The sequence below is a fragment of the Oreochromis niloticus genome, linkage group LG16 (assembly GCF_001858045.2).
Source record: "Oreochromis niloticus isolate F11D_XX linkage group LG16, O_niloticus_UMD_NMBU, whole genome shotgun sequence".
Classification (NCBI taxonomy): domain Eukaryota; kingdom Metazoa; phylum Chordata; class Actinopteri; order Cichliformes; family Cichlidae; genus Oreochromis; species Oreochromis niloticus.
Genome location: NC_031987.2, coordinates 35,715,288 through 35,728,468, shown reverse-complemented (window position 1 = coordinate 35,728,468; position 13,181 = coordinate 35,715,288). Strand labels below are relative to the sequence as shown.

Here is a 13,181-nt window from a genome sequence, read left to right as displayed (position 1 = left end):
CGTTTGGTCACAGTTGTAGATTACACAATCAGTGCTTGTTCATTCTTGTCAATAATTATATTTCTAAATTCTCTTTGTGCAGTTACAGTTAAATAATATCCAATATTTTATCTAAATGACTGCTATGTCTTTGAAAAGGTGAAGAAGGACGTAAGGACAGCCTTACGGTGGCTCACAGGACAAGGCCACATTCCTCTCCTGCCAGAAGAGAAGAGAAACTTCATAGACTTTGTGCAGTTCAACCACACCTGTCATATTCCATATGGTGTTCGTGTAGTTTTCTACCCAACAGTTACAGCATTTCCGACTGCCTGCTCAGCAAAAAACAACAGTTTTGTAGGAATGGGGTCTAAAAGACACGTTGATGGTTTGGAGGAAGTAATTATTGAAGTTAACTCAGAAAGATCAATTGGAGAAAAAGAGTCTAACTTAACATCAATGGTACTAAGAGTAGCTGTAGATAATATTACATCTGTGGGATGATTATTGGTAATTTTTTCTCTAATGATAAGAATTTTATTTGTGAAGAAGTTCATGAAGTCATTACTAGTTAACGTTAAAGGGATGGTTGGCTCAACAGTGCTCTGACTGTTTGTCAGCCTGGCTACAGTGCTGAAGAGAAACCTGGGGTTGTTCTTATTTTCTTCAATCAGTGACGAATAGTAAGATGTTCTGGCTTTGCGGAGGGCTTTCTTATAAAGCAGCAAACTATTTCTCCAGGCTAAATGATGATCCTCTAAATTTGTGACACGCCATTTCCTCTCCAGCTTACGAGTTATCTGCTTTAGGCTACGTGTTTGAGAATTATACCACGGAGTCAGGGACTTTGGATTTGAGGCCTTAGTTTTCACTGGAGCTACAGTATCCAGAGTCGTACGTAGTGAGGAGGTAAAATTATTAACAAGATAATCGACCTCTGTTGGAGTAGCATTCAGATAGCTGCTCTGCTCTATGTTGGTACAGGGCATTGAAGATGATAACAGTGGGTGGATTATATTCTTAAACTTAGTTACAGCACTTTCAGAAAGACATCTACTGTGATAAAGTCTACTCTCCACTGCTGTGTAATCAATTATTGTAAATGTAAATGTTATCAGGAAATGATCAGACAGCAGAGGGTTTTCAGGAAACACTGTTAAATTTCTGAGTGGCAGGGTGCATTATCCTGATGAAGGAGGCCACAGTCATCAGGGAATGCCATTTCCAATAAAGGATATTCATGGGTGTGTTTTCATTTAAGGGGTGTACTGCAACAGAGCTAAGGTAAGTGGGATGTGTCAAAGTAACATGCACAGGACCCAAGGTAGTAGAACATTGCCCAAAACTGCACACGGCCTCAGCTGGTTTGCCTTCTTCCCATAGTTCCCTGTCACTGGTGCACCACTGTTCCTTCATTGAATCACTTTTGATTGATAGTAACCACTGCAGACCAGAAACAACCCACAAGAACTGCATTTCTGCAGTTTTTCTTGATGATCAGTGTCATTCATTTCACCTTTCAGTAGTCATAGTGTTAGGTAAGTGTATGTTGGCCCGGTGCAAGCAATCATTGAAATATATATTTGGAAACTCATGACAGTAAGAACTGAGGCTGATAAAAGGTGCTTGACTTAGTGTTTATGTAGTATTTGTAATAAAGTGGTTGCTAAGATCTAAATGGCTTAGGATTTTAGAGTGATGAGTGAAAAAGCACAAAGTCTTTTCAGTCTTTTTCCAAAGCTGTACATAAAGCACCAGTAAAGTTGTAACTCCAAATAATGTAAACAGATGGTAAGAAACGCAAAATATTTCCTGTAGTCCCGGAAACATTGTGATGTGAACTCTTCTGGCTGTGAACAAAAAGGAAAAAATGAGTGTCTGTTATCTGACGACTACAGGAAAGAGCACAGCCCACAGAAACCAAAAGATTCAAATGACAGTTTCTAATGCAGTCTCTGTACAAAAGGAGAATCTGGTGAGAATCAGTTTAGTTTTTTTACAACGGGGAGAAGACGATGATACTTTCCAGCTTCAAAAGCTTCTTTATTTATTATTATTTGAGCTCCTTATTCCACCCAAGCCATGGTAAGACTTTCAGTTTCACTTTCTAAACTGTAACAGTTTAATTTTAGTAATTAATTCTTAAACTTTAGTGATTAATAAGAACTGCTGTTTCAGTGAGTTAAAAAAAATGGCCACAGTAGAACACAAATATGGACTTGCATTTCTCATGGTCAGTGTGTTATGTTATTGAAAGATACAGTAAATAAAAACATTTACCCATAGATGTCTGTCCACATGGACTCTAATGACAGAAAGAAGAAAACAGAAAGTTTTAATTTTTAACCTTGTTTCTGGATTTCCTTTTACCAGGTTTTGAGGTGATCCAGCCACCGAATATGACTAATAACCCAGATACGGTTTTCATCAGCTGTAACTTTACAGCAAACACCTGGAAAATTGTAGATGTTCGACTCAACAAAGTTTTACCAGAGAAGTATGTCGAAGCATGTCACTTGGTTTTAGTGAAATTGTGTTGTTTTTAAGATGACAAAAATGACCTTTTCTCCTGCTCTTTCACTGCAGAATGTTGAGAAATTCTCGTACTACTTGTATGAACTCATGTTTGCTGACTGAAGTTCTCTTTATGTTTTTGATCAAATGTTTGTATGACAAAAAGGTGTCTGTATGAAGTCTGTGTTTGTATGGTAGTAGTTCTATGTTCAAAAATCTGCAGGTTTTCATTTCCCATTTTCAAGAATTCTGCCTGCTGCAATTTTAACATTATTTCAATTAAAATAGTTAGACTGGGTCATGCTAGCTGCATGTCTAATATTTCTTTGTTTCCTTTCAGAAAGGAGGTGCTCTGCCAGACTGAATCTCAAGCCTGTCATAACATTATCGTACTTAAAGACACTCCACCCAAGTACATTTTCATCTTACTCAATGTTGGGCCAGAGGATTGGACCTCAAAGTATGAATGTGAGTGTTCAGCAACAAAGACGGATGGGACAGACAAAACCATGCTAATTGCAGCGAACAAATTAATTAAACTGCAGCTACAAGGTATGTATATACAGAAAGTGATAAAAACAGAAATTGCATTTTATTTATTTATTTATTTTTTGTGTGCAGAAGTGAAAGACTGAAATGACAAATGATGCAACAGAACGTCCACATTTTAGAGCATCAAATACTGTGATTCTGTCAGATGCTGTTAGAATAGTTGAATTTATGTATCACACACAGTGAGATTACAGTCTCCCTCCAAAGAGCAGTTTTCAGTTTGGAACAAGTCACAGTTTAGCTCTGCAGACAGTTTGTGTTCTGTTTATCAGAGCTGTGTTTTGCACTTCACTGCATACTCATCTGCTGGTTAGTTTTTGTTACAGGGAAGGGGAAAGTTAGGTTTCAGCCTAATTGCTCACTGGTTGTGGTCTCTCTGTACGTATTGGCCATCATTAAAAAAACATGAAACACTTATCATGTAATGATATTGTTTCCTTTTTTAGCTGAATTTCTGGAAAACTTTCTTTCACAAATTTTCACAAATATTAAAACAGTAAGATGAAGGAAACATGTCCGAACACTAAATCATTTTAACAAATAACTTTTTGGCAGGCTGCTAGGCCTGGGAACCACACGGGAAGAGTGACTTGACATTTTGGCAAGACAAAGCAAGTCCTGGACAACATACGCACAAGGGTGATCAGGGAAGACAGCTGTGAACACAGCAGGGACAAATAAACATAATGCACATAGACTATCAAAATAAGACAGGAAACGCGGCAAAAAGTATAAGCACAGTAAGTCCTGCTGTGCACTACAAAGGTACAGACTAAAAGTTTTGGTTTGGAAGTGATAAAATTAGGAACTATGTGTTATTAAAGTTGCAAATACAAACCCACAATCTTACTAAATCAAAGTTAAGACTTGAGACTTGATTTTTAGCAACAGAATCATAATGTCAGCAAAGACATTGTCACTCCACCTCCCTTGTGTCCAAGTTACAAAGTCCATGTGGTCTTTTAGCCCAAGCCGCACAAATTTTGCGATAAAAAGCCCAGGATATCCTCTTTACTGTGCAGTAGGACTCATAGATTGCATAGGTAGTGCTTGATGTAGACGTCTCACATTTAAGTCCCTCACACAGGACAAAAATGCATTGCTGTGTCTTAGAAGGATATGCAGGTATACTCTGTTAAGACTGTTAGCACTGTATCAACACTCAGTCTCTGCCACCCAGAATCTTCAATCAGAATGATGAAAATGGTAAATGGACGGGTTCTTTTTCTGCTCTGAGCACTCAAAGTGATTATACAGCATGCCTCATTCACTATTTCACACAAGCATTTGCACACTTTGATGCATCTTGGGGTAAATGTCTTACCTGAGGATATTTGGCATACAGACTGCAGTAGCTAGGGTTGAACCATTAACATTCTCATTAGTAGATGGTCTGCAGTGCCTGTGTAATCGCAATCACTGTAACACTTAAAAAAAATAATAATAATTTGTTAAACTTTTTTTCTTTTTTTGTTCAACCATTGTCCTGGCAATCAGGGCAAAATGTAGCTCTGTCTGATATGCATTAAAAACTATTTCAGGTTACCACATGGTTAAGGTGTGATGAGTGTTATCGCTGATGACAAATTAGACCTCATAGGGTTAATTGTCCAAGAGATTGCTCCTTACAGTTACCACTTTGTAAAGAAACTATCACAGAAATACTGCAAGGCTTTGAAACCTGTTGTTGACTCTTAAAATTAAAAAAAAAAAAATAATAATAATTTCTGTGCAGGCAAAGATTTAAAGGTTAGATCACTTTCACCTCAGAGATTTTAGTCTGTATCGTTTCAGTGGTTTAAGCAGACAGAATCTGAGGGGAAACTGCAGTAATCAGTTTTTAACAGTATCTAAATCAAAGTTTGACTTCCTTGCATTGCTAGTCAGATCAAACTACACCCACGCTACTGATGAAGCTGACTGGATACTCTGTGTTGCTAAACGTGTAAAACAGTCTTTACAACAAAACCTAATAATGCATGTTTCTGAACATGAAATTGGCTGCTGTTCATGTAGTTGTGTTTAGTGACGTCAGTCAAACCACTGAAGTACAAACAGGAAGTAACCACTGTTTTTATTAGGTCAACTGGGAACAACACCACAGTGTACTCCTCCCCCTTCACCTCCTCTTCCTCAGTCCCATCAGCTCATGTGGATTTTGATTGGTTTGCTGGCCCTGATGTTCGTGTACAGCTGTATCATCACCTCCTTCTACATGAGGCTTATGGTGACTATCTGTCAGAATTACTATTTTTCTGATGCTATAATTTACGATATATGTCTTTATATGTCTTAGTGTGTTTTTTATCTGATGTTTGTTATCATCTTGCCCGGACACAACGTTAAAAGGTCCACAAAGCAGCTGAAAACAGCTTTTATGATGCACTGGTCAGCCAGGTAATAGATGGAGGGAGATGTTTTGGCAGAGATTTTTACATAGCCGTAGTTCATTTTCTAAATGATAAAGAATTCAGGTTTAAACTGCTTCCGCACTGGACTCACTTGTATATAAGGTCTATGAGATGACTACAGCTTTCATTGTTGTTGAGGGCTTGGGGAGCTTCTTTTGATCGTTGTTATTTTGACACTTTCTTAGTCTGAAATCAGATTTGTTTGTTTTTCCAATTAAAATTTAAAAAGATTTTTGTTTCCAACTCAGTATAAGCTGTTTATAAGCTGCTTTGAAATTCTGTTTTTTTTTAACATTCACAACAGACGATACAAAGCCATAAAATAATTGTTCAGATCATAACAACACACAGCGGATGTTCTGTGTCAACCTCAAGAGTCCTTTGAAATGAAACATCAAAGTAAAAGCTGTATGCGCACTGACCCACACAGAATCTCAGAAAAGATTTTTATTGACATCAGACATTCTAAGTTGTTACAGTTAGACACACACAAGTTAAATTCATAATGTTTCCTAATAAGCTGACTGTAAATATAAAATGCACAAAAGCAGGACGTCCCCAAAACCGAATGCAGCATTAATGCATCCTTTTCTGCTATGAGATTGTAAAATGCCTGCTAAGCAATAGTCTGCAGCCCTTGTGACAGAACTAATGTGAAATCAGTCTATAAGGTGTTCTTTAGAGTTAAAAGACTTTCAAATTCTTACTGCTTTTCTTTGTTACATAAATTCCATCAATTTTGACAAGTGTCCCAACACCACTGAGTGAAATGTGGCCCCAAACCATCACGCTGTGTTTTACAGTTGGCTGTATACACTCACTATTCCACCTCTTTCCTGACTTCCTCTCTATATCTTGATGCCAATGCGAACCAAAAACACGGTGCCACTGATTTTCACTCTACTTCTTGAATAATTTGGCAGACATCAGCCTTTTTCTCCCTGTTTTCTCTGATCCCAAAGAATCACTGTCCATGTTTGCAAATTTTGCTTCATCTGACCACAGAAGAGTTTTCCACTCGACAATGCCGACCGGAGGACTGTGACTTTGATCCTTTGTCCCTCGAGCATAAAGATTTCTCCTGATTCTTGGAAACTTTTAATGTTATGTACTGTAGAAAGTTATTCTATTTTACATTGAAGACCATTGTTCTGGAGTAGTTTCACAATTTGTAGACAGTGAGTTAGCAAACAGTTAATAAGATACTGAAAGAAATCCATAAAAACAGTCCTGCCTTTGTGCAGTGCCTGAACACCCAGTTTTAACAGCAGTATTATTATTAAATAAATTAAAAAGAATAAAGCTATCAAAAGAATGAGGCAAATTGAAAACAGAAATGTCTGCATCTCCTCTGCACTTAATGTTACTAAAGTAATTACTTGAAAAGGTAGGTAATGTGTCACTTTTGTGTTTTTTTTTGTTTCAGAACAGCAGCAAAGATTGCGAAAACTCCACCTATGTTGAAATGAGGAACGTTCCAGTTCAGCTGCATCCTCACCACATTTACAATACTATGCAAAAGGCTTGAGCTGCCCCTCATTTCTTTATATCTTATTAGGAAAATGGGTAATAGGTTCAGCAATGTATTAAAACATGTAAAAATACATGGAAATACAGTATCTGCAGTATATACAACAGTCTGTACAATTCTAAGGAACTTTAAATATTTCACATAACCAACTTTATTCTTCTACATAGGCTGAACTCTCAAAGGCAAGATTTCTTATAATGTCTGTAAGTAGTTTTCAGGAATAGCTTCTTAAGTGTGGGGGGGGGCTGCCTGCCTTTATTCCATTTTCCATTAAGATAGTGTTGAGGCCCAGACCATGACTAACAGTTTTCTACCCAGATATGCTTTTTTTGGATTTCTCAATCCATACGACCTGTTGACACTGACTGACTAGACTGTAAAGTAGGCATTGATTAAAGTAAAACTTTGAAAGACCTTTAGAAATCTTAGAGAACTGCTGATCATGACCAGTTTAAAATGTTACAAGAAAGTTTAGCTCCTTAGAAGCAAAATATAAAGAAATGAGGGTAGCTCAAGACTTTTGCACAGTACTGTAGCTCACTCATCTGTCTTCAGTATCCTCAAAAAGAAGATGTGAACAGCTCATATTGTGATCTCAACATTTTGTTCTTCAGTATTTGACATTTCATTAAGTTGTATTGTGCAATAGTAGAAAACCTGTGCGGTACTGAAGTAAAGAGGGGGGTGAACTGACCTCTTAAAGACACAGGGTTTCATTGACCCATGATATTATCCATTAGTTTAATCTTTTTCAGTTAATGATTTTAAAGTCTTACTTTAAATCAAATCAAATCAAATCGCTTTTATTGTCACGTCACATGTGCAGGTACACTGGTACAGTACATGCGAGTGAAATTCTTGTGTGTGAGCTTCACAAGCAACAGAGTTGTGCAAAAATACAATAACGTAAAACAAGCAAAATATAGGAATGGCTAAATCTGAAAGTAATAAATATATGTACAATATATAAGAGTATATGCATTACTGCATTCTTTATTAAAAGAATGTCAGCTATTGATTTGATGTAATTCCTCAAAATAGTAAGTGTGGATTGTACATCTAGCATCGTGGTTGGATTTTGTCTCTGACATGTTGAAACCTCATGATTCTTCCCTGCTCTTAGGTCTTCAGGTCAGAGGTCACTGTTGGTCCTACGTACCAAAAATGTAGGGATCGGGCTTTTCACGCACCAAAGCTGTGGTATTCTCTTCCATTGTCTTTACGCCGTGCAGACTCCACTGACTCTTTCAAAAAGCAGCTTAAGACATTTCTATACAAACAAGTTTTTAATTAATTTTCTCATTGTTTTGTTTTATTTATATTTCTGGTTTTATTGTGAAGCACTTTGTGATTTTTATCGGTAATAAGTCCTATAAATACATCTTACTTACTTACTTTTCTAAATCTTCAAGGAAACTTTCCCTTAATCTTCTATTCAAATTACAATATTTTATACTATGTTTTGCGTAATTTCCACATGCTTCAGTGTTTCTGCACACGCACACAACAATGGTACAATTTCTAATTATTGCGGTACTACATGCCTTATTGCTAATAATATTATATTTTTATAAATATACCTCAAGCTCCCCATTAGTGGCCAGTTTGGTTTCTGTCTCATTGCTTGTATCATTTAATGATATTTATCGTTGAGGGTGGGGGATACCTACTTATCCTAGTTTGCACATTTCAAGCTGGAGAAAATGTGCCCATTAGCAGCCACAGAATCGGTTCAATATCCTTTATTAAGGATAAATGTAATTGTAACCTCTTAGTTAATCTGAACGATAACAGATGGCAGCCACCTGTTTTTTTGCTGGAGGGGAACAGAAAATCATTGTATTTGTCATCACATGTAGCAAATATCATACCTTGACTTTTGAATGGCCTGTTGTCTTTATGTGTCTTTTATTTCAAAATAGATTTGTATGGTTTCTTTTAATCAATAAAAATTTAATCTCTGCAGAGTGATCCTTCCTAACCATCACTCCATCTATTTTCTTAGATATTTTTCCAGCTAAAGTTGAATGGGACATGCACCCATTTCAGCTGACCTTCTTTCCATTCTTCACTGAAAGCTCAAATGTCTCCCATAGATGTTCAGCTGAGTTTCATCTGAGGGCTGTAAAGGCCTTACTCATACACATTATTTTCACCTTCAGTAAAAATAGGATACATACAATGTCATCCTAAAATAGGCCACTGGTATCAGGAGAGAAATGAGTGGTCCTTCCCTCTCTAGAGTCAGGTGGATTCCCAGAATTTCTGGTACAAAGCATAATTTATCAAAAGTAGTCATTTGATCCCCTATCTGCAAATCCATACTGAGAGAAAGAATGACACAAGAGGGACACTATTGCAGTCTCAAGTTCATTCATACTGATTCAAGGTCGCCACTGCCTGATCTTTTCTCACAATATGTTGGACTATTGGCAGACTTTGGCTACAACTATTGTACACCAGTGGTTCTCAAATTGTGGGCTCCCTGTAGTCATTAAAGATGTGTAAAGCCTTACTGGAATAATTTTCGCTGTATTAACAGAATGCTAGCACTTTCTTTGCAAAGCATTACTACCCTTCCTGTCGTGTTTGTGTCAAAATGGACCGATTTACAACTTGAAACACTCACAAATATTGTGTTTTACATCTTACTGCCTCAAGGCCTTATGATATCCTCCACACTCTGCACTTGAACATGTAAAAGTGATGAGCACCTGTTGTTACATATGTGGTGTTCTTAGTCAAAATTGACCGCCATAGGAAATGAATGGGAATCCCCTTCCCCCACCACCACACACACACACACACACACACACACACACACACACACACACTGACTGAACAACCACATGAATGACCCACTGAACGACGACAGAAAACTAAACAGCAGTGACGTTTGTAAGGTCACTGAAGTTGGGCTAGCTGGTATGTAATGATGTGCTACGTGATCGCTAACTAACTTTTTTCCAGTCGATAAAAGTTAACGTGAGGGTTCCCGATGGTTAGGGACAAATGCAATCGCATGGCAGGATGCTGTAAACGGACCAAACTTCAGTCAGGAGAACAACTGAGATAATCCATCCACAATACGAGGTTAGTCATTAATATACTGCTGCATGGGCTGGGCTGTAGTTACATCGGAAGGGTTTAAAAACTGAGCTTTAAAATGAATAGTGGTAATAAAAACCAAGAGAGGCCGACAGTGATCACTGACTGTTTTTAGGGGCTTGTTCAGATTAAATAGAACAAGACACAAAACATTAAAACATGTTTAAAACACAACAGCCTTATTAAACACAGAGTAGTTTGTTCACACGTCATCACTTAAAGACTGGATATCACACCTGCTGTGAATGTTTTAATGCAGCACAGCTGTTATTATTATCACTTGTCACATCCTGTTTATGACAGTTAAAATAAATAACATTCATGTAAGAAAGAAAATTGTCTCTTGTAAACTGTATGTGGTTTTAAACAGGCCTACACTACTGTACTTTAATGTAGGTCATAAGGGTGGTACTTCAAGAGCCATATATTTTATGAGGTGGTACCCATTGTGAAAAGTTTGAGAACCACTGGCCAACACTAAACTATACTATTTTTCATGCAACTTTTTCAATGACACAAAATTATTACTTCAGTTTGGCGAGACTTTTCATAAATATTCACCCTGTAATGGATCGTGTATAGATTCAATATCCAGTAAAAAAACCTCAAATTAATTCAATGGCCTGTATTTGTATAGCGCTTTACTAGTCCCTAAGGACCCCAAAGCGCTTTACACATTCAGTCATCCACCCATTCACACACTGGTGATGGCAAGCTACATTGTAGCCACAGCTACCCTGGGGCACACTGACAGAGGCGAGGCTGCTGGACACTGGCGCCACCGGCCCTCTGGTGGTCAGAGGGCCCGGTGGAGTGTCTTGCCCAAGGACACAACGACCAAGACTGTCGGAGCCGGGGCTCAAACCGGCAACCTTCCGATTATAAGGCGAACTCCCAACTCTTGAGCCACGATCCATAACACAAGCAAGTATAATTTCTAGTTTATACATTTTCTTTACATGTTCTTTTTCTCTTGTGTTTCGTCATTCTTTCATTTTTATAAATCTCTGGAAAGTGTTTTTTCTCTGTCCTTTCCATGGAAATACAGCAACTGTACATTTAGCTACCGAAGCATAATGTGTTACAAACTGCTTAGAAGAAAAAAACTCTTTATGTTTGGCAATATTTGTTTAGCTGATTGAATTTATGCACCTAAAATTACCTGCTACATAAGAAGAGATAGTCTGTTTATGCTCACTCCTCCTCGGTAGCACTAGAGAGGTACTTATGAACCGCAAACCCAACTTTGAGATCCTCACCATGAACACATCACAGAAATGAGTACAAAAACAGGATGTGTTGAGGGTGTAAGTGGGGCTGTTGGATGTCATTGTTTTCTTATTACTGAGTATCTCCATGGTGTCACCTGGAAGCAATATTAGGCAGCATGTGTCAACCTGCCTGTCAGACTGAATTTCTTAATTGGTTTAACCTTGGCTGAAGTGTTTTCAAAGTGGACTTTTTTATGTATTCACATAGTGCATGACTATCGTGCATGGCAAAACTACACCTTATGTACAAATTAGTTGTCACAAGATATTCACACCTAGTGTCGGCCTGGTATAACGTTTGTGTTACTGAGGCAGCATGCTCATGTTTCAACCTTTAATTCTTTTGGTGTCATACATTTTGAACAGGGTGAAGTCAGGTATTGAACTGACTTGCGGGTCCATTATTCTATTTTGCTTTTGCTAAATAGTTGTGGAAAGTTAACGTTTCCATTGTCAGTCAGCTCCTGCTGTGCAGGTCAGTGTGGTGAAAGACTGTCTCTTCACTTGTGAACAAAATCAGTATTAGCAGAGTGTGGTTTAGGTTTGGTCAATGGGTCATTCAGTGGGTCAGAGGCCAAAGGAGTGGGGTAGGGGGTGGATTCCCATCCATTTTCTATGGTGGTCACTTTTGACTGGGAACACCACAGATGTAACAAAGTTGATTAAAACACTCAAAATTCAACGAAAGATGTGCTCATCACTTTTATATGTTCAAGTGCATAGTGTGGAGGATGTCATTAGGTTGTTTTACATCATAAGATGTAAAACACAATATTTATGAGTTTCTTTAATTTGTAAATCGGTCAGATTTGATCTGAACACGACAGGAAGGGTAGTAAAGCTTTGCAAAGAAAGTGCTAGCATTCTGTTAATACAGTGCAAATTAGTCCAGTAAGGCTTTACACATCTTTAATGACACCAAAATGTTTACCCCATAAAATGTATACTTGCGTGTTACAATTCCAAAGGCCTGCTTTGATTCTGACTCATACGTACACAAATCAGACTTCTCCACAATTAGAAATGAAATTTTCTAGTAATTAGCTTAACACTTGGTATCATAAGCTGTAGCTCTCTTCCACAGTGTATATTTGTCCTGTCTTTTTCCCCTGTCAACCAGTCACGGCACACTGCTCCCTTAACCTGGTTCTAACAGAGGTTTCTTCCTGTTAAAAGGGAGTTTTTCCTTCCTGCTGTTGCCAAAGTGTTTTCTCATATGGATCATATAATTGTTTTCTCTATTTTCTCATCATAACTAATCACTAACTAATAGTTTCTCTATTACTATCAATAAAATGCCAGTCTCCATTTCTTCTTCTGTGAAAAGTTTGGGTGTCATCCTTGACAGTACTCTATCCTTTAACTCTCCCATCAATAATGTCACTCGCTCTGCATATTTTCAGCTGGGTAACATTAACCGTCTCTGTCCCTTTCTCACCCCACATGCCACTGCCATTCTTGTTCATAGCCTTGTTACGGATCGATTACTGTAATTCACTTTTTTCGGTCTTACTCAAAAATCCATCAATAAGCTTCAACGTGTCCAGAACTCTGCTACCCGTATTATCACTTGGATTCCCTCTATTCACCACATCACCCCTGTCCCGAAGCAGCTTCATTGGCTTCTGGTCAAACATCACATCAGTTTTAAAATACTTCTGTATACATTCAAGGGTATTCATGTCCTTTCCCCTCCATATCTCTGTGTTTTGGTTCAGATCACAATCCCATTTCGGTGTCTTAGATCTTCTTCTTCTCTCTTTCTCTCACCGAAAGAAAGAGAGAAGGGGAAGAAAGGGGACGAAAGCGAAAGCA

At 37.9% G+C, this 13,181-nt stretch overlaps 1 protein-coding gene across 1 annotated transcript; it reads left to right on the top strand.

Annotated features, from left to right (window-relative positions):
• Positions 1-1,898: 1,898 nt before the first annotated feature.
• Positions 1,899-8,952, top strand: LOC102077203 (uncharacterized). Its single transcript, XM_005464614.3, has 5 exons — positions 1,899-2,064; positions 2,353-2,476; positions 2,834-3,045; positions 5,127-5,272; positions 6,883-8,952. Exons 1-5 carry the CDS (start codon positions 1,995-1,997, stop codon positions 6,982-6,984), a joined length of 654 nt encoding a protein of 217 aa, XP_005464671.1. The 5' UTR covers positions 1,899-1,994; the 3' UTR covers positions 6,985-8,952.
• Positions 8,953-13,181: the final 4,229 nt, after the last annotated feature.